The 25,409-nt window shown below is 43.6% G+C and overlaps 1 protein-coding gene across 1 annotated transcript; it reads left to right on the top strand.

The window, feature by feature from the left end:
• The first annotated feature begins 605 nt into the window (after window positions 1-605).
• Window positions 606-24,332, top strand: LOC142364508 (protein ELYS-like). The gene is made up of 21 exons (XM_075444116.1): window positions 606-726; window positions 2,646-2,899; window positions 4,891-5,071; window positions 5,783-5,990; window positions 6,408-6,524; window positions 7,331-7,415; window positions 10,233-10,383; window positions 13,056-13,188; window positions 13,277-13,458; window positions 13,936-13,997; window positions 14,599-14,727; window positions 15,469-15,616; window positions 15,701-15,851; window positions 16,831-17,005; window positions 17,596-17,890; window positions 18,667-18,800; window positions 19,259-19,328; window positions 21,437-21,594; window positions 23,377-23,574; window positions 23,771-23,918; window positions 24,262-24,332. The coding sequence occupies exons 1-21, from the start codon at window positions 606-608 to the stop codon at window positions 24,330-24,332; spliced, it is 3,171 nt and encodes a 1,056-aa protein (XP_075300231.1).
• Window positions 24,333-25,409: the final 1,077 nt, after the last annotated feature.

Here is a 25,409-nt window from a genome sequence, read left to right on the forward strand (position 1 = left end):
GACAGTGAAACGAACTGAGCCAGGCTTCTGTTAGTTCCATGTCTTCCACCTCGAGAGCTGTTGGATACAGTTTTAGAGAACTAATGGTGACAAGGCTTTGCTGCTGTGGCATTGTTTTGCTTGTGTGGTGGAGAGAATACTTCAGTGGGTCGGAGAGAGTCACGAAACACCTGGGCGTGTTGCCCGTGCTGCAAATGTTTTTGCAGTTCCACTTGTCAGCTTGCTGTTTGTAAAAGTCTGTGTCGGAAGGAGACAGTCCCAAGCCGCCTGGACGTGGTCTAGGCGTGCTCTAGGTGCCCCTGCTTGAGCAGGGGGGCTGGGCCAGATGACCTCCAGCGTTCTGGAAGGCTCTCTCTGCCGTGTGATTGGTGGGGCTGGTGTCCCGCGGCAACGCTTTGTTACCTCCGGTCTCCCTCTGCGAGGAAGGCTGCGTGTGTGCGCTGCTCTGAGACCCTTCGCACCTGCGTCTGTCCCAGTGCCATCTTTTAAGGAAAAGCTGTGTAGGAGGTTATTGACTGCACACTGATGAAACTTCTGTCAATGTCAAAAACCTTTATGGCTGCTGTGAGCCCATTTTTGTGTTTTTTCTTTCTTTACAGTGAAGAATGCAAGGCCTAACAGATCGGGTAACCCGCAGCCTGCTGCAGTTTCCAGAGGCGACTGTTCAGGCCCTTGGGGACGATGAGAACACCCCACGTTCTGTGCTGCGTGGGAATCTTTTTAGAGGTGAGTGTTTTCCCATAAACTTGGTCTTGGTATGAAGTTGTCATTGCCTGGAGGTTACCTGCAGCATCGGGTCGTAGTATCAGCTGTGTCAGGTTGGTGCAGTTAAGGTGACTCCCCAGGTTTAGAGAGAGCAGAAATGGTGTTTTATCGATTATAAATGCCAATATTAAAACTTGAGTATAGTTAAATTTTGAAATTACAAGCACCTGCACCAGTCTTGTGCTATTCAAAGAATTTCCGTGAACACGCAGAGTCAGTAAGCCCTCCTCAATTTCTGATGAAATAAAAGGCAGTTTTCGCAAAAGTACGAGTGTTGTTTGGGGCCGTTTTCATTTGCACCGGCTCAAGCTCTGTGACCATGATAGCATCGCAGGCAGAAATCGTTCTACGGCAATGTTCCAGAGGCAAACCCCTTTGCTCTTTCTTTTCTGGTCTGAATAGAAACAGGAGGAAGGGGACAAGGCTGTTGAGCGCTGCAGCCATATTTCCGAAGTATTTACTAGGGTGCTGATGAGTACGCAGTGCGAGCTGCTGACAGTGGCTAAGCAGATGAGGTAGTTGCCTTTCTAGGCTATCTGAAAGTGGAGCTGGGTGCTTGTCTGGATGTCTTGGCTTCTTTTAAGACCAGGTAGAATCTGTCTACCTGGCTGGAAATGCAGGACTTGAGTTAATACTTCCTTTGAGCTTGAAGGAGTTGAGCACAACGGAATGTGTAAACATCCCGTGTAGAAGTGTAAATTTCCGAACACAGTGCCCATTCTAAGGTCTGAAGCCCAAATCCCTGCCAAAGCAGGCATGCGTTGTCGCATTAAAGGGGGGGGGTGTAACGAGAGTCTGATATTCAACTTGCCTGCCAGAGCCCTTCCAAGGACTTTCACTGAAACAGTTTTGCAAAGTTGAAACAATAGGTAATTTATTCAAGCGACAGTTATCACAGATTCGGAATTGCCGTTCATAAATTCACTGTCTACAAAAGTTGAGCTCAAAGTAATAGTTTAGCGCTTTAGTTAACAATGTGTTCCCGGGGCTATGTCTGACAAAGTCAGATGAGCGACTCTTACCAAAAAGGCGTCCCTTCTTGGGGGGGGAAGAGAGGTTCAGGCCCGTCGACCCGTCCGTCAGGTGAAGTTCTCGCTTGGCTCCTGCTCCCAAAGAGAGTTTTCAAGTGCCAATTTTTATATGTTTGGAAATCTTTTTGCGAGGTGGGACTAAGTCAATTATTGTGTATCGATTGGCTCTTGGCATGGAATGTCGTGTTGTCAGAAGCGGGACTCAGCAGTGTGACACGCCTTCGGAGCGGGCATCTTGATATGTGTATTCGGGGGCCATCTGTGCTTTGTCCAAAGCAATCTCTGGCTGCGCAGCCTCCGCGGCGCCCCACAGATCACTGAGTTTACAGTGATGGGCTATTCCCCCTTACTTTTGTCTGGTAATATAAGCACCAGTTATTTACTTCTTTTGTTAGCTCTTCGGCTCTTGACAACCTCAGTCCGTTTGTCTTTTGTCTTGCATTCGACAAGTCCATCAAGGCCATCGATTACATGCGTCAAGTACAATTAATAAACTAGAAATGAATTGGCTTAGAGTTGTTCTACTGGAAGTACACTGCAAGGCTTGTATTCCCATACGCATCTAGATGACTTCTAGCAAAACTAGAAACAAAACAAAGCTGCAGATGGTAGAAAGAGTTTAGATCAATGTATTGTCATCTTTATCCCAGACAGTCAAGTGGAAAATAATAAGGTTGTTGATTTTAAGATGTATGGCTTGAGAATTTCAATGGGTGATTTGAAAGAACTGACCGGGATTCGGTAAGGCGGTACTTTTATTGAAGGAAAGGGACAGTGACTGTGGTTTTTTCAGTTGTTTCCAATCTTCCGTTGGAAATGTGCTTTAGTCAGCTTCCGTTTCTCTTACAGGGAGAAATGGGCTAGCATGGCTGGCACGTGGTCCTCATCTTGAGGTAGTGAACCCTGTGACAGGAGAGCGGCTCTCTGCATACCGTTTCAGGGGGGCGAAGAAGCAGCCTCCCACTGTTCGTGCGGTAAAGGAGTTTTCCTGGCAGAAGAGAACTGGACTGCTGATTGGGCTGGAAGAAGCAGAGGGAAGTGTTCTCTGTCTGTACGACCTTGGAATATCACGAGTGGTTAAAGCAGTTGTTCTTCCGGGAAAGGTACGTACTTTTTCATCAGTTTTATGAGGGAGATTTTCTATACCACAGAGAAGTGGTTCAGGAGAAACTATGAAGAAGCCTTGGTGGGACAACTCGGTAGTTGTGTGCTGAAGGTTATGAATTCTGGAATAAAGCCAAAGCTTGTCTGATCTTTTGCTCCTATGCCCTGACTGCTCCTGATTCCAAGCATATTTGGTCTGTTGCTTTCTTTTTTGCTACTGGAGAAGTTAGATCAGCAGAGACAGAGCACAGGTATTGCTGGCTGGACTGTTAACTTCGAAACTGTGAGTGGGAGTAAGCGCAAGAAAAACCAAGCCAACAAAACTTGCACTTAGCCACTGTCCATATGATCTGAATTTGTCCTCTAACTCTTACTTCCAAAGTAGACAGAACATCATACATATTTTTAATCTGCCCAACTGTTTCTCTGATTTTCACACGGATTGTTTTTTCAAGTCAAATGCAGATCTGTTCTTCACATCACTTTCTGCACTGTTTGTCATGACTGTTTTAAAGGCTTTAATCAGCACCTGAATTTAGGGACTGTTTTCCATGTGGGTGTGTGTTCTGTGGACAACGAAGTGGTACAGGTTAACGCTAACTTCGAGTACCTCTGGGCCAAGGTGTCAAGCCATTAGTCTATTAATACAGGGTATTTCTAGTGACTGTACGACTGCCTTTCGGTCCAAATGTGTTTGAAAGTCCTTGGAGTAGCACAGAAGATTGGAAATTGAATTGGATTTCTAGGAAATCTGAAACAAAGACAAGTCGTCTGAGTTACCATAGGTCTTTCTAAAGATTCGAATGCTTGTGAGCAAGAGGAAAGGTCAATTGTGTGGCAGACTGCCAGGGAGTGTAGCCATAGCAAGTGCTGGATCTGGGAGAGGAGAAACCTTTGGGGCTGAGGACTTTGGTTATTTTTGCCTACCTGTGGGGGCAAAAGAAGTGTATATAAAACCATGCACTACCTTGTGATGCTCACTTCTTTCTTTTCTTTTCATGTACAACTTTGTTGGTGGTTATAACTCCCTGTTTCTGTTGTGTTGCATTTTGTAAGCAGGCGAAAGGATAGCCCGTGTTCTTTTGTTGTATGGCTTTAGTGCAGGAGTCTTCAGGTGCTTGTCTCTCTGCTCTAGCAGTCAGTGTTGTCCTGGGATGTGTTGCAGGTGCTGGCAGGTCTGCCTTTGCTTTGTCGTAAAGCCGCATGCAGAGCGCTTTGCGTGTTCAAGAGCGGTGTGCACGTCTCCCTTAGCTGGAGCTGGCTTTTCCCCTAACAAGCTGCTGTTCTCTTTGCCATTGCTTTAGGCTGGCTTTTTAAATTTTGGTTCACATTCCTAGACGTGCTGGTGTGCATTTAAAACTGCTTCTACTTTATCGGGTGGTTATTTTCATTCTAAGTGAGGACTAGTGTACGGTTTACCAAGCTGCTGTCTCCCGTCAACACTTTCCAGAAGTGTTTCATTCGCATGGAAGTGGTGCGTCTGCCGTGCAACTCAGCCGCTGCCTCGCCTGACGTACAGCCACGATTCATCCTAAGAGCTATTTGGCAAAGAAGGCATAGACAGTACCGCAGAGCTGATGGGCTGTGAGCAGTGGGAGAACTCGATTTACTTTTATCCTTCAGTCCCTTCAACATGATCGAGTTTCTTGCATATGACTAATTTTTTCTGTTTTCTTGGAGTTTGTTATTTCTAAACAGGTGATGGACGTTGGTAGGCCGTAATACTAGAATGCAGCATTGAAGTTGAAGTTAATTCAGTGAAATAACCACAGGAAATCTAGTAAATGGAAGGCAGCAACAGATTTTTGTACAGGCCTCCCGCCCCCCGCCCCCCTCTTTTTGATGTGATTGGGAAACAATGCTCTTTTTGAAGTCTTATGATCCTGTGTTTACTTTCTTGTTTGTGACGTGCTAATTCTGCCTTCACCTTGGAGTGATTTCTATTTAGCTTGTCAAAGAGCTTCACTGTTAACTTGTAGTTTTCCTGTAGGTAACTGCTATAGAACCCATCACTAGTCACGGAGGACCCAGGGTGAGCTCTCAGCACCTTCACCAGAGCCTGCAATGGCTCTCTGGAGTGGCAGCAGTGGCTACAGATGTTGGTCATCTGCTTCTGGTTGACCTTTGTTTGGATGATTTCTATTACAAACAGAATGAGCTAGAAGCATTGGGTAAGCTTGCAGTTTTCAAACTTGCGTTTAACAGTAAGACAAGGTGTGTCTTTGCAATAAACAATATGCATCCCACTTTGAAGGCAGGAGCGTGCAGCCATTCGCGACTACTCGTTACAGACGGTGGGCTGTCATCGTGCAGTCCTGAACCGACGAAAACGGGAGTGGCTGAACACTCCTTCTAATGCCGTAAGCGCCTCCCTGCTGCCAAGATCCCTCCGTCACGACGATTCTTGCCAGTGAGGTGTAGAAGTTTTACCGTGTGTGTCAGTGCAGCTGCCTGATAGGCGGTTGTGTCAGAGGTGCCCTATTTCTCAGGAAAGTTCTGCTGCTTCTGTTAATTGAGTTGGGGCAAATTTTAGGCTTGTTTTTTAAAATAGATCTGACTTCTCAAAAATCGTGCCTTTGGACGAATAACTTCAAATAGCTTCATCAGGAGGCCCAAACTCCTGATTTACAGAGTCCAAGAAGAATTTGCTATGAAGGTTAGACTTTTACCTGGTTTTGAAATAGGAGTGAGAATACCTGTCCGATCGGAGAGTTCTTCTGCTCTTTGAAGAGGTCCAAAATGGAAGTGGCAAAGAAGTGTTGCATCAGTGGGTATTTTGCCTGGGATGGTAGAATGAGATTCTACGTGTTGTCATGTCAGTGTTTAGCATGCAATGTAAATGGCATAACACATTCCTTTGTTGTGTGGTTCTGTGTGCATAGATCTAGAAGTTTTCACTAGAATTCCTGCTGAAGTTCCACAGAGAAGAGCAGCTGTGACCGGAGAAGGGAGACATCTCTCTTTCCAACTACAAAATCCTTCAGGATCAGCAATATCAACCCTGCACTACATCAGCAGAAGCAATCAGCTCGTTGTGGGTTTTTCAGATGGCTACCTGTCCCTATGGAACATGAAAACATTGAAGAGGGAGTAAGTAGGCCTTTACACTTGGCCATGCCTGGAGGTGCAGAGGTCTGTTTGTAGCTGTTGTAAATTTGTTTGGAAGATATGTTGCATTTTAAATTCAATATTTATGTACGCTACAAGAATAGCAAGAACCTTTTTGCTTGGCAACTGAAGGGATCAGTTATGTTGCATATCCTCAGGCAGAGGAGGACATAAATCCAGGTTATTGTGTTAGATAGGCAGTAATTTCCTCACCTCTTGACTGTTGCCTAAAATGTAGTAGCTACCTTGACTCACTTGTTTGAGATGGAAGTCTGACTGTCTGTTCGTTGAGGATACGCATGTAAGGTGCTGTTTTCTCAGGAGATGCTTCGACAATTCTACAAACAGTAGGGTCACCTTTTCTATTTTTTCTCCTTTTTTTTTTTCTTAACTCTGTAGGCACCACTCTCAGTTTGAAGGAGGAAGGATTCCTGTCTATGCTGTCACGTTTCAAGAGCCTGAGAACGATCCTCGCAATCGTTGCTACTTGTGGGCTGTTCAGTCTACACAAGAAAGGTGAATACAAACTTACTATGAGTCACTGTTGTGGTTTTTTTTAGATGTTTCTTCACATACAGATGATACATGTGCGTTTGTTTTGTTTCTTTAGTTGTGCAGGAGATTCTCTCGGGTATGTAATGTGTTACGATGCAATGTTTACAGGATTGACCAGACATGAAGGGTGAGCTGATAGTTTGTGCCTTGTGGAAGAAGGCAAAGCAACAGTGGCTGTATTAGTTTGTGCTTGCCTTCTTCATGGCTTTCCTTTGTTTCTTGACGACTGTTTCATGATCTGTTTGATATTTGCACCATGGTATTAAAATAGCATTAGATCGCCGTTCAGCAGAAGAGTCAGTGGTTTCCTGCTGGGCTAATGAATGGAATCAGTGTGTGGAAGGACTCAGTGTATGCAAGAGAGGGACTGGAACTTGCTGGGAAGGGAAGGAAGAAGAGGAGAAAGATCTCTCTCTCCTTCAGCATCAGCAAGCTATTGAATCAGCTCAGCCATTCGTAGAGTGACAATCTTTTAAAGTTTGACTTTAAAGCAGTTTTGATCAAGAACTCTCCACCGTGAAGAGCAAGTTCCAATAATGTTGAGTTCATGCAAGAGGTTAAGGCTTTCAAATTGCATGGTTAGCATTTGCCCCTGCAGCTGTTAGTGTCAACACTGCCTTCTTCATGTTTCAGTGGCTAAATGTGACCAATTACCAGGTTGTGGGAAGCAGTGTTTTTCTTTTCAGCAAGAGCCTGCTATGAAGAAATGAAAACGAGGACTATAAAGCAGCTTTATAATCAAATGTCATCGTTTATACCTTTTTCAGTGAAGGTGATGTTGTGAGCTTGCATCTGTTGCAGTTAGCATTTGGTGACAGAAAACGCTTGGTATCAGGACAAGCCATGTATGAGGTAAGACGTGCATGTATGTGAAAAGACGAAAAGAGTCATTTTCTCTAAGTGAGCAGCAGTTAACTTGTCAGGGCAAATCTTTACCATTAAAATTCAGAGATGCCTAGCAAGAAAAAATAATCTTTGGCTGAGTCGTCTTGGGCATGGCCTTTGTCCTTTCCTAAAATACAGTCCTATATCTTTTGTTTTATATTCTTGTTTTTCTTTTGCGCTCTCTTAACTGGACTTCAGATGAAATGTACCTGCAATGTCTCTTCAGTGTTGATCCTGTAACTTAGTTGCTATAAAGATAGCTCGTTCTACTTTTTGGCTGGGTTACCTACGACATCTACTCTTAAAGCCAGCAAGAGAAGTCAAGACAGCACACAGTGGTATGACTTGGTCCAAAGAGGATACATAATTTTTTAGAACCGGCTCCAAAAATGTTGTGTTTAAAATAGAGAGGAGGTATCATTATATCTCAGCTGTCAAACAGATTGAAGATGCATCTGTGTAACGTCTGATTCCATTCAGTAGTATGCTTGAAATTCTTCCAAAATCAGTCAGAGCAATTCTTTCCTCCTGTTTTTATACTTTCTCTTGCATAGTTTCAGTAGGTACGGAACGAAATAGGGGTGATTCTTGTATCATGGTCCTCTGTTTTTTTAGGGACTATGCGTTGTTTTATTTCTTGGGATGAGATGAAGTTTTGACCTTGGTCATCGCATATAGGACAGGTCTTTCCTCATTTGTAAATGTTGCTTTTGAATAGAGAAAAGTTTGGTGTTTGGAAAAGGCGGTGTTTCTTTAAAAGGCATTGTCTCTCAGGGCACCAAGGTGTAAATATCTTCAAGTGATTCCGCAGGTTCTAAATATGGATGTCATCTCTTTATGGGCATTTTTTTTCTGACCTAAATATACAGTGCTCTGGAGGCACGGAGCAGCCTGACTGGCTTTTTAGTTGTAAAAGGGCTTTCGTTGCAGTGCACTTCTGCATCTCTTGTAGTGCCCTATAAGCCCTGTGGCAGGTTGATAGGAGGAAGTGCCTTTAATACTTCTTCAGTTTCATTTTTGAACTTCTGCTTTGGTTTATCCTCTTTCAAAAGTTCTTTGTGAGTACAGTCTTCGCAGTGGCCAAGACAAGACATTGTAGTGTGGGCTGCTTTGCAAGAAAAACCCAGTTGCCTATAGCCATTCCTCTCGTGGCTATTTTATTCTGTCTTGACACTTTCATGTTAAAATGTGGGACCTTTTCCTACTTGGCAGTTCTTTGCCTTGGTCATCTTCCTTTCCTGAACAAGATGTGCCGAGTGTCAGTTTTCACCTCTGAGGGCTGAAATGTTTCAGCAGCTTTTAAATGTGGGTCTGCTAGAAATTCCACTTGACGCTCTTTTAGAAAGGCACCCAAAGTGATTAAATGAGGTTCTTGTGTTTGTGACCGGCGACAGCGGTGGGGTGGTTAATGGAAGACTTTCAACCCTCTGCAGACTGCGCAACCAGTAATACATTGCCAGGCTTCTAGGAGGTGTGAGGCACCAGTCTCTGCATTTGGGATATTTTTACTCCCCTGCTGTTTCTGCTTCCCTGTGAGGAGCGTTGTGGAAGATGGAACCAGGAACCAATCTTACAAGGTGTTGCAAGGAAGAACTGAACAGCCAGGCCCTCTGTGGAGAAAAGACAGGTTCTTCAGCCACCTTCCAAATATACTACAGCAGCGCTTTACATTCCAGGAATCAGACTTGTGGCTATGAAACAGGGCATCTTTGACTTTGTATCGCAGTAATAAGTCACAAACAGGACTTGTGGAACACATGGCACAAATGAGCATCAACTGTTGCTTTCAAGGCTGTTGTAAGTCTGTGCTCAAGTGATTAGCCTAACAGTGTATTTATGATCTGCTTTCAAAGACCTTTTTTGTACCATCTCAGCAGTTGCTAAACGTAGTGCATTGAATTGTCGAGCTGCTATTTGTCCACAATACACACATTCCTGCGTTGCATGGTAGACAGTTTGAACGAATCCTGTATTTGGAAAGCCAGTATTTCAGTTAATGCTTAATTAGAAAATGGTGGTATCAGAGGCGTAACACAGTCCTGCCAGGGTTTGTGTACATCTCAAAGTAGTTGGCTGGCTCTGTAATAATATGTGATGGTAAAGTCATAGTCTGTGTGCATCGCACGTCCTCTCTGTTTTCCCCTGGTGCTGTTGGCTGTGCTTGGTGAAGGAGCTGAGGGATATTTCACCTGTTAGTCTCTGACAAGATTAGAGGAGGAGGTGGTAAGAGCTTACATGGTTTGAAAGAAGACGGTTAATCAGTCAGCAGTTCTCATAGCTACTAGAGAGGGATGCGTTTTCAGTGTAGCGGTGTGCCTATAGGTAATACCTCTCGACAGAGCTTTAGGTGCAGTAATGGCATGACTTCTCTAATTTGGTCAGTTCTGTAATGAAGACATGCAGCGTAGATCTCCCAGCTCTGGGAAATTCAGGATTGGTTTTGTAAATTTTGCATTATTTCTCCTATTATTAATACTATCAGTATTAGTAGTGTGATTAATAAAAATTTTCATATTCAATTTGTAAGTCTCTCTCCCTTTTCCTCCTTTACCCTTCCTCTGGTGGGAGGGTGAGGTGTTAATAGAGCGTCTGCCACTGAGTTTGTTGCCGCCCTGCTTGAAGTGGTGACATGGAGTTTCTCTTTGCCATCCAGAAGTAAGCTCGTGGGGAATATACAATATAGTAAACATGTTCTATTAGATAGATGCATTCTTTGCTATTTCAGTATACTGTATGTTCGTACCTCAACTGGCCCTTTCCTCTCTTCTTTTATTTTGTCCGCAGGGTTTGGAATACTGTGGCGAAAAGTACAGTTTAGATCTCGCGGATGGAGTCCTTCCCTTGAGAGGGCAGACCAGCAATATCAAGCTACTCAGCTGTCAGACTGTAGAAAAATTTTGCAACCACGTTAATGGAGACGAAAGCGTTAATGAAGGTGTGTTGTGATGTCCATGTGTGGCTATTCTAAAAGAAATGGTTTTGGAATCTAAGCAATGAATGCTGTTCTGTACCCGAGTCCAAAAGTCTTAAATATCAGTAGAGACATGCTTGTTTGGGTTATTGAAAAAGAAAAATCGGGTGCTTAAGTTGTGTGTGACTTCTTTAAAGGAAAAAAATAGGTTTTCTTGTATGCTGGCTGACAGGCTATAGCGATGTATGGTGGGGTCATCTGTATAATGCTGGTCAGTCGTTTTATTCCTCCAGCTGTCATCTTTGAAGCATGAGAGAACTCCCTCCTTTGCTTAGGAACGCTACCTGATTTTTTTTTTCCCTGTTCAAACAGGGCAGCTAGTTACAAGTGGTGTTCCTCAGGGCTCAGTATCAGGGCCAGTTCTGTTTAATATCTCTGTCAGTTGTCTGGACGAGGGGATCGAGTGCACCCTCAGTGAGTTTGTAGAAGACACTAAGGTAGGTGGGAATGTTGATGTACTTGAGGGTAGGGAGGCTCTACAGAGGGGTCTGGACAGGCTGGATCTATAGGCTGAGGCCATTGCATGAGATTCAACACAGCCAAGTGCCGGGTCGTGCGCTTAGGTCACAACAACCGTGTGTAATGCTTCAGGCTTGGGGCAGAGTGTCTGGAAAGCTGCCTGGAGGAAAAGGACCTGGGAGTGCTGGTTGAGAGTCGGGTGAGTATGAGCTGGCCGTGCGCCCAGGTGGCCAAGAAGGCCAACGGCCTCCCTGCTTGTAGCAGAAATAGTGTGGCCAGCAGCAGCAGGGTAGGGATCATCCCCCTGTACTGGGCCCCGGTGAGGCCTCACCTTGAAGAACAGCTTTACTTTAGGCTCCTCACTACAAGAAAGACCTTGAGTTGCTGGAGCGTGTCCAAAGAAGAGCAGCAAGGAAGCTGTTTAAGCATTGGAACAGGCTGCCCAGGGAAGTGGTTGAGACACCATCCCTGGCGGTATTGAAAAGATGTGTAGAGGTGGTGCTTAAGGGCGTGGTCTGGTGGTGGACTTGGCAGGGTTAGGTTTACGGCAGGGCTCGATGATCTTCAGGGTCTTTTCCAGCCTAAATAATTCTATGATCTACCTGTCCATTTTTTCCTCTCTAAATCTAATAGGTTCCTACACCTGCAAGTTTTGAAAGCGATAGATTTCCTTGTCCACATAGACAGTCGAAACTCTGGTGGTGTCTTTCATTATGTTGCAATAATTAAATACATATCTCTGGGTTTACAAATTTGATTCTGCTCTGACCATATCTTTGAGCCTGCTGCAGTGGTGGCTTTCACAGCCTTTTGTTCTGACTGCATTCTTCACCTTCTGTCTCTCCTTACTGGCCTTACCTTCTGCCTGACGTTGTAAAGAAGACACTTGCATGGTGTTTCTAGGCTATTTCTGTTCATTAGGGTTGATTTAGTCCTGAACTGGCAACTTCCGTCTCTTTTGTGATGCCATCCTTGATCAACAGCGTGTCAAAATCGAATTAAAACACCTCTGGATTTTCTCCACTCGTGTCATGTTTCTGAGGAGAGTGCCTTCCAACGGCTTGTTAAAACCAACCAAGCAACCAACCATCACTCTGCCACCCCCCAAAAATGCCCCGAACAAGACAAGAACCAAAACCCCCTTTCTGTCTCCTTTTTATGAAGCAGGTGGCGTGGAGAAATATCTGCAACTTTTCTGGTGGTTTCTAATCAGCTTTTATTCAGAATCTGTTGAAGTGAAGTTCTAGGCACACGTGAGCTTGTGTTGGATGTGGGTTGAGGCTAGCAGTGACGCTGTCTTCTGAATGGTGAAAAGAATGGATAGCTTGCTAGGCAGTTTCAGCGGCTAAGAAAACGCAAGTGGTGCAGAAGTTCACAAGGAAACACAGGAAAGTGGGTGAGGATCCCTAAAGGGTGCTGATGAATTCAACAGAGAGCAGAGAAACGTTTTGCCAAGCAAAGTGTCGTCGTCTTCCCTACTCCGTTAGGGTAAATGATGTACCACACGCTGTGCTTCCATGTCGAGAAAGCGTTCTCCCCAGAGAAGACAGACCGTTCCGCTTCTCGAGAGAACAGGAGTACAATATCGTGGATGTTTTGTGTGAAAACCTTGATCCCGATTTCCTGTTTGTTGAGTTTGGGTTTTTTCTGTTTCTTTTGTGTGATACTTGTCGTCTTTCATTCCGAATATGCTGGCAAGGAGCTATCCTTAAAATCATAATGGAGTCAGATCTGGAACTTCATAATGCCAGCTGAGTGATACAAGTGTGTCCGATAATCATCTGTATGCTTTCTAAAAGTAGCAATGTATGTGTTCCAAGCATACTTTGTTTTGTCAAACTGGTCATCTAGCTAAGGGTCTCTTGATCAACTCTTCATGTATGGAAAACTTCAGCAGCTAATAATTGTGTGTTGGCTTTGGCTTGGAACCGATGCAGTCTGCACAAGAAAAAGGGGCAGTATGACTGGAACTTATCACAGAGATGTTTGCTAGTCCGTAATTTTGTTTTCATTAATCTTTTTAATTACAAAATGATTTCATGATTTAACTTATCTTAGGAATCGCAGTGTTTCACGAGTGGTAAAAGAGAACGAAGCCAAGCCAGAAAGTGGTGTTTTAAAACGATCAGCTATCTCCTATTTTCTACCTCTAAGAAACAATGTCTTGTCTTTTACAGTAATATCTCCTGAAACCAGTGTATCAGTCTTCAGCTGGCAAGTGAATACGGCTGGTCAGGGAAAACCATCGACTTATTTGTGTGTGTTTGACATTAATTGCTGGTATCGTGCTCAAATGCCAGAATCACTAAGGTAGATTTTTTATGGAGTTGTTTTCCATACCCCTACAAAGAAGTCGTTTGAAAGTTGGCGTGTAGCTTATGCACCTGCTTTCTTGAAGGCCAGAAGAATTCCTTGATGACTGCCCCTATTTTGCGCTGTGGTCACTGGATCCTGTAATAAGCATGACGTCTCCAAACCTCATTTTGGATGTTCTGGTACACAAGCGGAGTCTAAGATGGGGAGTTTCACCTTCTTGTCTGCCACCTGAGCAATTTTTTCGTCCAAGCACCTATAATTTTGGTAGGTATTTCACTGCTTTTAATAGTGGTGAGCTTCAGTGGAGGTCAGGTGCCATTTAGTGGTTCTCATGTTCATTGTTTGTCACTCAAAAGGCAAACCAAAACCCAGCAACCCTCCCCCCCTCCCCCAAGCCAACTCTGATTATGTTGTAGTGAGAAGGTATTTAATATTGTGAAACCTGTCTGGGAGTCTGCTGAGTTTTGGCGTTTGGTGCTTTTGTAATGTAGCCTGTGAAGTGGGGATGGTGATAAAATGAAATGACTTTGAACTGAAGCTCAAAGCGCAGCACCTCCACAGAACTAGAGATGAAATTTCCTCAAGCAGTAATGATTTTTTTGGACAAGTTTGGAAGTGATCTGATGAAGCAAATGGGTGCTCAGTTCTAGCTTTCCAGATGCTGCGATTTCAAACATGTAAACTGGCCATGACATAACAGTGAGAGTACGGAAGGTTGTCAAACGTTCATTGTTTCTGCAGATGGGATGTGCTTGCTGAGCTCCGGAGTTGTTCACGTGACTTGCATCGTCTTCCAGAAGGAGGTGATCTTTTCCTGTGTCTTTCTGGAGAATGTCAAGAGATGTGCCTTTTCTGGGTTTTCTATTGCACTCCTTTCAGTGCCAGAGAGCATTGTCTGCTCGTCCTGCCCATACGCACGCATAATTGCAGCTATATGCCTCCGGTTTGATGCAAATGGTAATGTTTTATGCCAGTATTTCTGGCATAAATCAGCTTCTGCACAAACAAGCATGGAAAGGGTCTTCTAAATTGTGATTTCAAGTTGTGTGTTAGTTTTAGCTTTTCTAGAGTGTAGTTTATGCCAATGCTGAGGGAAAAAGAAAGGCCTGCGTATTGACAGAGAAGCTAGGAGATACTTAATAAAGCATTGCAAGGGCTGATGTTTGGTGTTAAGGGACTTTCTTTGATAAACTGTAGCTGTTACTTTGGCTGCCTGCACTGTGTGAGACTCTAGGCAGTAATGCTTACTCAGATTGCTAACCTGAAGCGTATTACTGATGCAAACTTTCTGACAAGTGTGACAAGTGTGAGTGAACACTTACATTCTTTCTCTTAGTGGTTCTCCAGAACCTGCATGATTAAATAAAATGGTTGTCCTAACCTGTATTTTGACTGATGTTTCAGACCTTGAAGTTTTTAAAGAAATCTGGTCCTGCAATAAGCAAAGCCATTCTTGGGAGCTACAATAAGTGCCTTGTACCTGGCTTGCTGTCTCCAACACCGATGGATGTCGTGCCATCCAGCTTGAGTCAGGTGAGTGCGTATCAGGGAGTCAAGGGGGAGCTACATCCGTCTAGTCTGAGAGGGCCATAGAGGCTACGAGACATGGTCATCTGATTTTCATCTTCTTTGCCAGTTGCTTTGAAATGCAGGTGTTGACTTTACTTAGCAGAAGTAGTAGTAGTCTTAGATCCAAACCACGGAGTTTGACTGGGAACAGCCCTGCCAGAGCTGTCTTTAGAGACCCGTCTGTTAGTTCTGTGCCACAGGTCCACACAAGGAAGCGTGCAGTCAGTGCTGGTCATGCGCAATCGAAAGCATCTTTCCCTCAGAACAACCTCCCACCCCGTCAGGTTCTCAAAGAGTTCAGTTCAGTGCAGTAGCTGACAATGTGGGTGTCTCGGATGGATGCGAGCTATTGCAAACAGGAGCTTGCTGCAGCTTATGTGATCATTGGCTTCCAAGGAAGTGGGCTGTGATAAACTATTGTCAGCTCTGCCTGACAATTTCATCACCGCTTCCCCTCATGTTTCCTTCATCGGTAGGCTTTTCTGCAGCCCCTCAAAGCAGGCCTTCACCTCTGTCGCCTTTGCCTTGTGCTGCATTGGCCCCATTGGCTCCTCTTAGAGAACCTGCTGCCGTTCTGTGCAGTGGACGTGTTCCACTATACCTGTTGAGGACATTTCTTCACTACTTAGAAATAGCACAGTTAGTTCTGTGCAATGAAATTCCTGGAATTAGTTAACTTTTTGCTTTGCGCTTTTGCTTCACCAGAATGATCGTGATCCTTGCTTGAGAGAGACAGCAGGTGCCAGACATTCCCTGTCAGACCAGTACGGCAAGATCCTTCCCAGAGTTCAAAGGAAGCTGGCTGTAGAGAGAGCCAAGTCTTATCGTTTGCCTTCATCGGCCTTAACAGAAGGTAATTTTTAGGGGGGACCATGATGGGCAACTAACCATCACTTGGATGACCCCAGGCTGATATATTTTCCCTCTTGCTTTACAGTCGTACGACCAAAGCCTTTATCAACCATAACAAAACAAGACAATGGAGGAAAACCGCATTCAGTGGTAACTTTGATCAGGAACATGCTGTCCAAAATCAGAGAAGTACTGGTAGGAAATGAGCAGAAAACCAGGTTCTCGCACTGTGATAGGTAAGCCGCCTTTTAACACAGTTCAGTCTTGAGCTACGTGTTTGGAGAGAGAGAGAAAAATCCATTTGAATTAGGTTAGTGTTTTGGAGGGCAGGTGCACCTGAATAAAGCTTTGTTTGGCTTTTTTTTGCACATACAATATATGACACTTAAGAATCAAGACGTCATAAGTAATATGTGTCGAGAGAGACTTTTTCTGCTGTGATAACCGAATTGATGCAAATACATGTATTTGCATTGTGGTGACTGAGTTTACCGAATTTCAGCTAGCTGCAACTAAACCTATGATTACCCTCCAGCTGTTGGTGTATGAATTTTGACAGGCTGGACTGTGTGATCAAATAGCAACCTTATACCACTTCCTGCCCAGTTTCTGCCTCGTTTCTGCCCTTTTGCAGTTCGAAATAGGCAGAATTTTAAAGAGCGGAAAAGAGCCTCGTAGTTGTCTGATGATTTTCCTACAGGTGGTACGGTGAAAGAAACTCGACCTTAAATTCTGTTTTCTGTGCATGCTCAATTAGGACCTGTTTGTTTATGGAAAGGGAAGCAGCTTTCTCACCAGATATTTTAAAAGCTGCAGCTGCTTAGTGGTAAAGACAGAGAAGGATAGTAACGAAATCATCATTGATTTCAAGTGGTAACAAATACTGGGACAGACTTTTGTTGAGTTCGTTCACAACCTCCAACGTAGCAATTGCTCTCTGTCTACAGAAGACTAATAACAGATTGTTCTTTAAGAGAGCTCTGTTGTTATGTTGTTATGTAGTGTTGGATAGCTGGGAAGAATGTGAAGCCCTTGATTCATTGCATAAAGGGAGCCACAACTTGGAGGTAGATATGCTGGTAAAGGACTTCCTAATTGTTCTTAGTTCTTTCTGTTTTGAAACTTGAAGATTTCACAGTGAGCAAGTAATCGGTAGAGCTCCTCGAGGTTTGTTGTGCAGCTTGATGATGAATTTTTCTCGTTCTGTTGATGAAGTGAAACAAACCACCAGGAGTCCAAAATGTCCTCTTCAGAAAATGGCCTTAAGGGGAAGTGTGTGCGTTCATCTGAAGAACGTAATCGAGGAGCAGCTGAAGTTGAAGGAAATGTTCCTTTTCCCCAGGAAGAAACAACTGCTTCTAACAATCTTCCTACAACAGAGGAAAGTAGGGTAAGTGAACTATTTTCCCATCTTCTACAAAAACGAAAACACTTTGCCAATTGAGGACAGTCCTGTCTTACCGATAGTTAGAAAAAAACACAAAACCATCTGAGATTTTTTAGCTGCTTAACACAAGTTCAAACCTCATTACGTAAGGGCAGATTTTCTTTTTTTTTTTTTTTTTTATGTTTTTCTGCTGTGCGTTTTCTGTACCTCGATCACACAGAGTAGAAGCTGCCAAGATCTGGGCCTCTGAGAGCTGTAGTAGTACAAGAAAAGGGCCTGAACTATTTTTGAAAATAACCGTGCATTCATTTGGTTTACTAGAACTTGAACATTTCTTATTTGACTTAAAAAAGAAATAGTTTTAACGCTAAAGATAATAAGCTATGTTGGGGAGTGCAGCTTGTCGAACTTGGGTGGCATTTGCCAAAGGAGAAAATGCTGAGGGAAGCAAACTCATTGTCAGAATGATTTAGGTGCTTAGGTCCTTTACTGTTTGTTCCTCATTAACATAAACAGAACTCCCAGTTATGAGTTAATTTCAGTGTCAAGATATTTCCAGATACCTAACACACTTTACTGAAACTGCTGTCAAGGATGAAGAGATGCAGCCTAGGGACAAGCTCCTTTTACCTGTGCCATCTAAAAGAGGCAGAAGAAGACCACCGAGTTCATCAGAAGTGTCAGAAAATGCTGACCTGCGTCTGTCTAAATCAGCGCATCCTCAACCCGAAGTGACGCTTCCTGTCACTCCTAGAAGAAATGCTAGGAAGAGGGCACAAAATCTCTTGGCGGCAGACACAGAAGCCATCTCTGCTCAGGATGGCTTCCGTTCATGTGGGAAGGTGGAAATCTCTCCTCCTCTGACAAAGATGAGAAAGAAGTGTAAAGGTAGGGGCACTATGTTTATATGCAAAGTGGGGCACAATGCGTTTTTTTGTAAGCCACAGAAAACAGACTGTGGGGTTGGCTTTAAGTATTGTAAAGAATGTAGCCATGCAACATAAAAAATTTGTAAGAGGCAATTCAGCTTTTTCCCTAACTCTACGTGACTGGCTGGCTAGCTGCGATGGAAGCAGAGGATGAGTCTCATCTGAGTAGAGTGAATGGAATTTTGAGCTGGTTTTTCTTCATGACCATGATTTCTGTCAGTTTTGAAAACTGGAGGTTATCTGTTAGTATGTGATTGCCATCCCAACAGAGAGATAAAGGAGGCATGCTTCCAAATTCTGCTTGGTTTGTAAGTTAAGATGAGCTGCATCTTACAACAAACTATAGAGCTGTTTAATTATGTGATTGTTTTTCATGGGCATGTACTTTGTAGGTGAAGTTACTGCTCGTAGGATTCTTTTTATTTGAGTACATGATCAAAAAATGTTTTTGAGATGTGTGGGGACTGTTGCTGCCTCTTGAGCAGAAGAGCTTTGATCATGTAAGTGCAGGTAAAAATCACTCCAGTGGCTTACTTCTGTTTCACAATTTACTTGAAAAGAATGGATCCCAAGAGGCAGTTATGGGGGAGAAATACCTCCACACCAAGCGTTTATAAACATGATTGGACCTTTTATTTCAGCAAGCTATTGTGCTCTTGATGATCAGCTTTCATTTCTCATCGCTGTCCTTTGTGTATATTGCACGTGCATGTTAACAATACGTTGTCATTTTAGGTGGAAAAGCAGCCCATCCTGTGCAGCCTAAGGATTTAGACCCGGACTTGTCTGTTCAGTTTGTCTTTTCACCCCGTCTTTTGAAGTCAAGGAGAACAAATGTACCTAGCGTTTCCCGAATTGTGAAGGAACCGGTAAGTAAAAGCTCTAGTTGTCTCATGTTCTTGATTTTTGCTCGGTACTGCTTTTGGAAACCATACTTTGCAATGCCTTGCCTTTTTCCTTGGAAGTATAACTAAAAAGGGAGCTCTAAAGTAATCAGCTAAAGAATTTATTTTCTTTCATGAAAACTAGCTATAAAAGGAAGTTTTGTGTCTGTGTTAGTCAAGAATTAAGAACTACGGCTTTGCCTTTCACAAAAGACACAGTGGCTTTCTTTCAACTTACTTGATGCGTTTTCTGCTCATTTCAGAATTTGAACTTTTAGGATGGTAGAGTAAGTTGAGATGGAAGGTTTGTTTTCTGTGGAGAGAAACTGTAGTGCTTTGGGAAATAACTTTGGCATGACTTCTTCATGTAAGAAAGGTGCCGTTGTATTTTGTAGAAATGTCAGAACTTGTGGATGAGTGACGTTTCTGTTTCCTTAACATAGGAGCTTCCAACTAAAGAGGAAGAGGATTCCAAATCTATGGAGTCTGTGGGAAAGCAAAAATTGAAGCGAGGTAGAACTGCAAAATCAAAAAAGAAGAAAGCAAGCAAGTACGAAATTCTTTTTGAACACTTCTGTGCATTCCTTTATTGTGGTAGTGATTTGGCTGTTAGCCACCTAACTTCCTCACTTGGCTGTGCAGTTCTGCTCTGACTTTACAAGCCTGTCGAGCTTGCTGGTCTGATAGAGACCTGTTTCCCCACTTAACGGTTTAGTTTTCTGATGGAAACAGAAGAGGGAGGGGACAGAAAAGGGCAAGTGGGTACTGCTTTTTTCAAGGATGGCGTGCCCTTGTATTGTCTTATTCCGCCTGATGAAACCAAGCTCCTACGGTCTTTAGTTCCCCATAGAAGGCAGGAGGGCGTCAGAGAATGGGTAGAGAGAGCTTCTTGTTTCCGGACATGTTTTCTGGTTCCTTGTGGAGCACTGTTTGAGGGTGTTTGCCTCTTGAAAGCTGGGAGAGGGGGCTCTAAAAGCCCGTAGGAATAGTGACTGAGAATGCTTGGGACAGTCTGGTAAGGAATGAAAAAGGAAGCTTATTTATGTACCTTTTTTGCCTTGACCATATGTACAAAGAAGCCCAGAAATACTTCTTTGGCATTGATTTTGTTATTCCACGGGGGTTTTGTTGTTCTCTACTAAATACTCTTGGTACTAACAAACCAATTTGATATGTACAAAGAAGCCCATAAATAATTCTTTGGCAGTGATTTTGTTATTCCACGGGGTGTTTTTTCCTCTACTAAATACTGTTGGTACTAAAAAATCAGTTTGATACTTCCCTTTCTTTACAGAACCACAAGAAAATAAGGTTCTTGGTCACCTCCACTCACAGAAATAACATTTGTCTTCCATTAAAATTGGAAGTCCAGTGGATGGAACAAAAAGCAAACAGAAAGAAGATGCAGACATGGCAGAGAAGACTCTACAGAAGAACAAAAAAAGACTGTCTAATTTTCCAAAGCCAGTTGTGCGCCGGAAGATGCTCTATCTGTTTCTGAACTTTATAATGTACACGACTGTTTGTAAAGTCATCAAAATTGTGTGGATTAATAAAAAGAAAAAAAATGTAATTTGTAAGAGATAATTTATATAAATTATTGTAAAATTTCATAAACAAATGGTCTCAATAAGTAACTCCATATGGAGTGTGATTTCCTTAGTCACTGCAGTTCTCTATTTTATATTAAGAGTTCTTACATTTATATAATATGTAAATACAGCTTATTTTAGGAATGTTCAATACAAATGTGTAATTCACGGTGTGCTTAATGTCTGACGGCTTTTTGAGGGAATAGTGGGTTGAGTGGCCTGTATTGCTTAGAAATTATGCTGTTGGTTTACAAGAGTTGCTGACCCTCAGAAGTAAAGCCAAAAGCTTTTGAAGCTTTGTAAAAGTTTGCGTAGAATTTCTATAACAAGCCAAAATTTAAAACAAACTACTTCCAGTTTTATAAATGATGTTGGACCTTCTGGCACAAAGAACTGGGCTGACGATACAACCTGGTCATTCCTCACATTCACGGTTAAGTTGTACTAGGCTGAAGTCAGACCGTAAACAGTTGTCTTTGTGGCTGTGCAATATTTCTTTGTATTTGTCTTAAACTTTGGGAAAGCTGCTCCTTAGTTCATAAAACTCGATCACACCTCAGACGTTTCACTATTTTTTACAGTTTGTTGTCAGCAAAAATGAAGCGTAGAGAGGGTGTGATGCTTAGAATAAGATCTCAAATTTAAAGGGATATTACCCACATACTTTGAAATTTGAGCCAAAATAATTGCCATAAGGTTACTAGGAATGCTACTCTAGTTGAAGTAGTTCTTGTCTGCAATACTGGAAGGCTGCATATCACAGCACTGAAAACCTGATGGTAAAGCTCACGCAGTAGTCTGAACAAGGTACAAAAGTGTACAGAAATCTTAGTTACAAACCATATTTTTGAGTAATAATTTCTTTAATAATCTGAGGTTATGGAGTAAATGTCCTTATAAAGCTTCAATCTGTCAAAATAAATTCAAAAAAACTATTCTTTTAACAGTGGACATGGAAGTACTGTTCTGATGTGCAGTCTTTTAGACTATGGATTATTTTTATGTATGTTAATTTATGTATGGATGCAGCTTTGAAGACTACAGAATGGTGGAACCTGACAGCTAGGGAAGGAGCACTGATGGACCTGTTGTTTGTGAGCAGAGAAGGACTTGTGGGTGATATGATGGTTGGAAGCCGTCTTGGGCATAGTGATCGTGAAATGATGGAGTTTTCAATTCTTGGAGAAGTTAGGAGGGGTGTCAGCAGAACTGCTACAGTGGACTTCTGGAGGGCGGACTTTGACCTGTTTAGGACACTGGTTGAGAGAGTCCCTTGGGAGGCAGTCCTGCAGGGCAAAGGGATGCAGGAAGGCTGGACATTCTTCAAGAAGAAAGTCTGAAAGGCACAGGAGCAGGCTGTCCCCATGTGCCGAAAGATGAGCTGGCAGGGAAGCAGTGGCCTGGCTGAACAGCGAGCTTTGTCTGGAACTCAGGAAAAAAAAGGAGAGTTTATGACCTTTGGAAGAAGGGGTAGGCCACTCAGGAGGACTACAAGGATGGCATGAGGTTATGCAGGGAGCAAATTAAAAGGGCCAAAGCCCAATTAGAACTTAATCTGGCTACTGCTGTAAAAGACAATCAAAAATATTTCTATAAACGCATTAGCAACAGAAGGAGGGCTGAGGATCCGTTAGGGGATGCGGGGAGAAACATAGTGACAAAGGATGAGGAAAAGGCTGAGGTACTTAATGCCTTCTGTGCCTCAGGAGTACCCAGCACCCTGAGCTGCAAGACAGGGAGCAGAATGAAGCCCCCGTAATCCAAGTGGAAATGGTTACCTACATCACTTAGACTCACACAAGTCTATGGCCCCCGGATGCACATACCAAGATGCCCGCTCCGAAGGCGTGTCACACGGCTGAGTCCCGCTTCTGACGACACAACGTTCCATGCCAAGAGCCAATCGATACACAATAATTGACTTAGTCCCACCTCGCAAAAAGATTTCCAAACATATAAAAATTGGCACTTGAAAACTCTCTTTGGGAGCAGGAGCCAAGCGAGAACTTCACCTGACGGACAGGTCGACGGGCCTGAACCTATCTTCTCCCCCCAAGAAAGGACGCCTTTTTGCTAAGAGTCGCTCCTCTGACTTTGTCAGACATAGCCCCGGGAACACATTGTTAACTAAAACGCTAAACTATTACTTTGAGCTCAACTTTTGTAGACAGTGCATTTATCAACAGCAATTCTGAATCTGTGATAACTATCGCTTGAATAAATCACCTATTGTTTCAACTTTGCAAAACTGTTTCAGTGAAAGTCCTTGGAGGGGCTCTGGCAGGCAAGTTGAATCTGAGAAGTGGCTGCACACTTAACCATTTAGACATAAACCGTTGACCAAGTCTGGGACTAGGAGTTGATCCAGCCGCACCTAGACTCTCCTCTGAGAGAGAGTTTAGAAAGCAAGGGGGTCTCCTCTGAACCTCGTGACTCAACGGGAGGGCTCTCCTTTTGCCACTTCTCAGACTCCCCTTACCCCCCTTTAACGCGACAGGGTGCCACAATCAAAACTACCAAATGGCAAATGCCGTAAAAAAGAATAACGTCACAAACAGTATGATACATGGTCGTTTTAATGTCTGTATTATTATTCTGTTTGATGTACACCGGCAGCCTCATAGCTTTCTTAACAGCTGCTCCGCACTGAACATACAGTTTCACTGAGATACTCTACAGACACTAATACACAAAGATGGTTCCCAGGTAAAAGTTGTCATTCTTACACCAGCTATTTGTATGACAAATATTTATCCAGTGCTAATGGCTGTATTGTTGCTGAAATTATGTTTCCCAACACTGCTATATAGCCAGGGAGGAGAGGCTGTATAATATTTCTGGGTGAGGAGACACTCATATACAATTCAGATTTCCACTTCTGTAAGTATTTAGGAGTTTGTGTCAATGGGATGTCCAAAAGAGAAAGGGCGCATTTTATACAAACACGTCGTTCATATTTCTTTTCATAGAGAGCTAAAGTTTTGGCCACGTCTGCTTCTGCCTTTCCTGGCTTTACACCGAAGTCTATTCTGAAATCCAGGCTTCGCACCGCATGCCCAGCAAGTCCCTGTGCATCTCCAAGACAATCAGTTACTCCCCCTCTACGAGCAAAGGAACCTAAACTATCTTTCGTGGAAGAGAACTCCAATGCAAAATGGACTATTGGGGTAAGGTGGGCTGCAGTCGGTGATTTTTGTATGAATTTGTAAAATCCATGTAAAGGCCCTATAGACTGCGACCTGCTTTAAGTTTTTTTTTTTTTTTTTTAAAGTTTGTAAACAGCAGTGTCACTGAATTTGTCACTTTGCCACTTAATCTTCTTGGAATTAGTTCACTTTCTGATTTACGCTTTTCATTCATCAGAATGATCGTGATCCTCGCTTGAGAGAGAGAGCAGTTGCCAGACATTCCCTGTCACACCAGTACGGCAAGAGCCTTCCCAGATTTCAAAGGAAGCTGGCTGTAGAGAGAGCCAAGCCTTATCGTTTGCCTTCATCGGCCTTAACAGAAGGTAATTTTTAAGGGGGGACCATGATGGGCAACTAATCATCACTTTGATGACCCCAGGCTGATATATTTTCCCTCTTGCTTCACAGTCGTACGACCAAAGTCATTATCAATCATAACAAGCAAGCTAATGTAGAACGTGTGCGTAAAAGAGCAACTTTGATCAGCAGTGTGTTGTCCAAAATCAGAGAAGTACAGGTAGCAAATGAGCAGAAGACCAGTTTCTAACCATATGACAGGTAAGCAGCCTTTTAACAAAGTTCAGTCTTGAGCTGCCGGTCCTCTTCTCGGACGGGGTTTGCTATTTCACACATAGATACCCTGGTTAAAGCTGTCTCTCTGTGCAGGAAAGGTGCGTGTTTTGCTGGCTGAGAACAAGCGGCGGATCCAGAGCACGCAGGCAACGGGGGAGTCCTGACTGGAGGAAGACTGGAAGCAGTGTGAGCACCAGCACGGTGCTGTGGCTCGGGAGAGTTTCCCGGTAATGGGCATCTTGGCCACATACTGAAACCTCTGGTCTCCTGTGTCTGGTGTTTTCCGCTTCTTGTCATCTTTCAGATTTGTTGCTCAGGCACTTCTCTGCCAGCAATGCACCGACGAGACCCTCCAGGGGCTTATAAGCTTGGGTAAAGTGGCAATAACGTAGCCCTTGGTTAAGGGTCCACAGCGTCATATCCAGTCTCTCATCAGTTCAGCTAACAGAACGTTCTGTCTCTGCTTCTAACGACATGATCGTTTCTTGGTTTCATTTTCTAATTCTGAGAACTTGTGACTGAAAGAAAAAATGGCAGTGAATGCACCGAGCCGTGTCAAAGCAGCTCAGACTGTGTTGTTTCAAAGTCTTGGACAGGGAGAACCAAAGATCAACCCTTTAAAACCAGTCATGAGAGAAACACCCTAGAACTTGGTCCAGCTGTGTTCTTTGTTCTCTGTTTTGAAAAAATTAACACTGCTTGTACCTTTGGGTGTGTTTCTGAAAGCAACCAATGTCAAAGTGACTGATTTAGCCAGGCAGAAGCATTTCAGCAGGCGGCTGTGGTGTGCCAGAGCCAAGGAGCGCACGACGAGCTGCTCTGGGAAAGCAGGGGTCTGATGGTGACCTGATATACAGCAATAAATCAGTCAAGGCACAGCTTCGCTGAGAGGCCGTACGCTGCTTCCCTCCCCGTTGCTCTTCAAGAACCATTTCTTTGCTTCAACACGGGTAACCGCCCAACGGGGGAGGCGGGAAATTCGCTGTCTGCGTGGAGCGGCGATTGCGGGACGAGGACTGGGTGTAATGGGGAGAGCACAGCTTTACAGGAATGCAGGGTGTGTTGAGGGCTTCTCTTCAGTTTGGCGTGAAGCACGCATCACGCAGCAAAGCTGCTGACTAAACAGAAGTGCTGGATTTCTTCCTGCATAAACCATGACCCCAGGTCTGGAGCTTCTGCCAGCAGCAAGAAGTATGGTGCCAGCCTTTCGGGTCCAATATCTGCTTCCTGGACACATTTGG

This window comes from Opisthocomus hoazin, chromosome 2, assembly GCF_030867145.1.
Source record: "Opisthocomus hoazin isolate bOpiHoa1 chromosome 2, bOpiHoa1.hap1, whole genome shotgun sequence".
In the NCBI taxonomy this organism is placed as follows: domain Eukaryota; kingdom Metazoa; phylum Chordata; class Aves; order Opisthocomiformes; family Opisthocomidae; genus Opisthocomus; species Opisthocomus hoazin.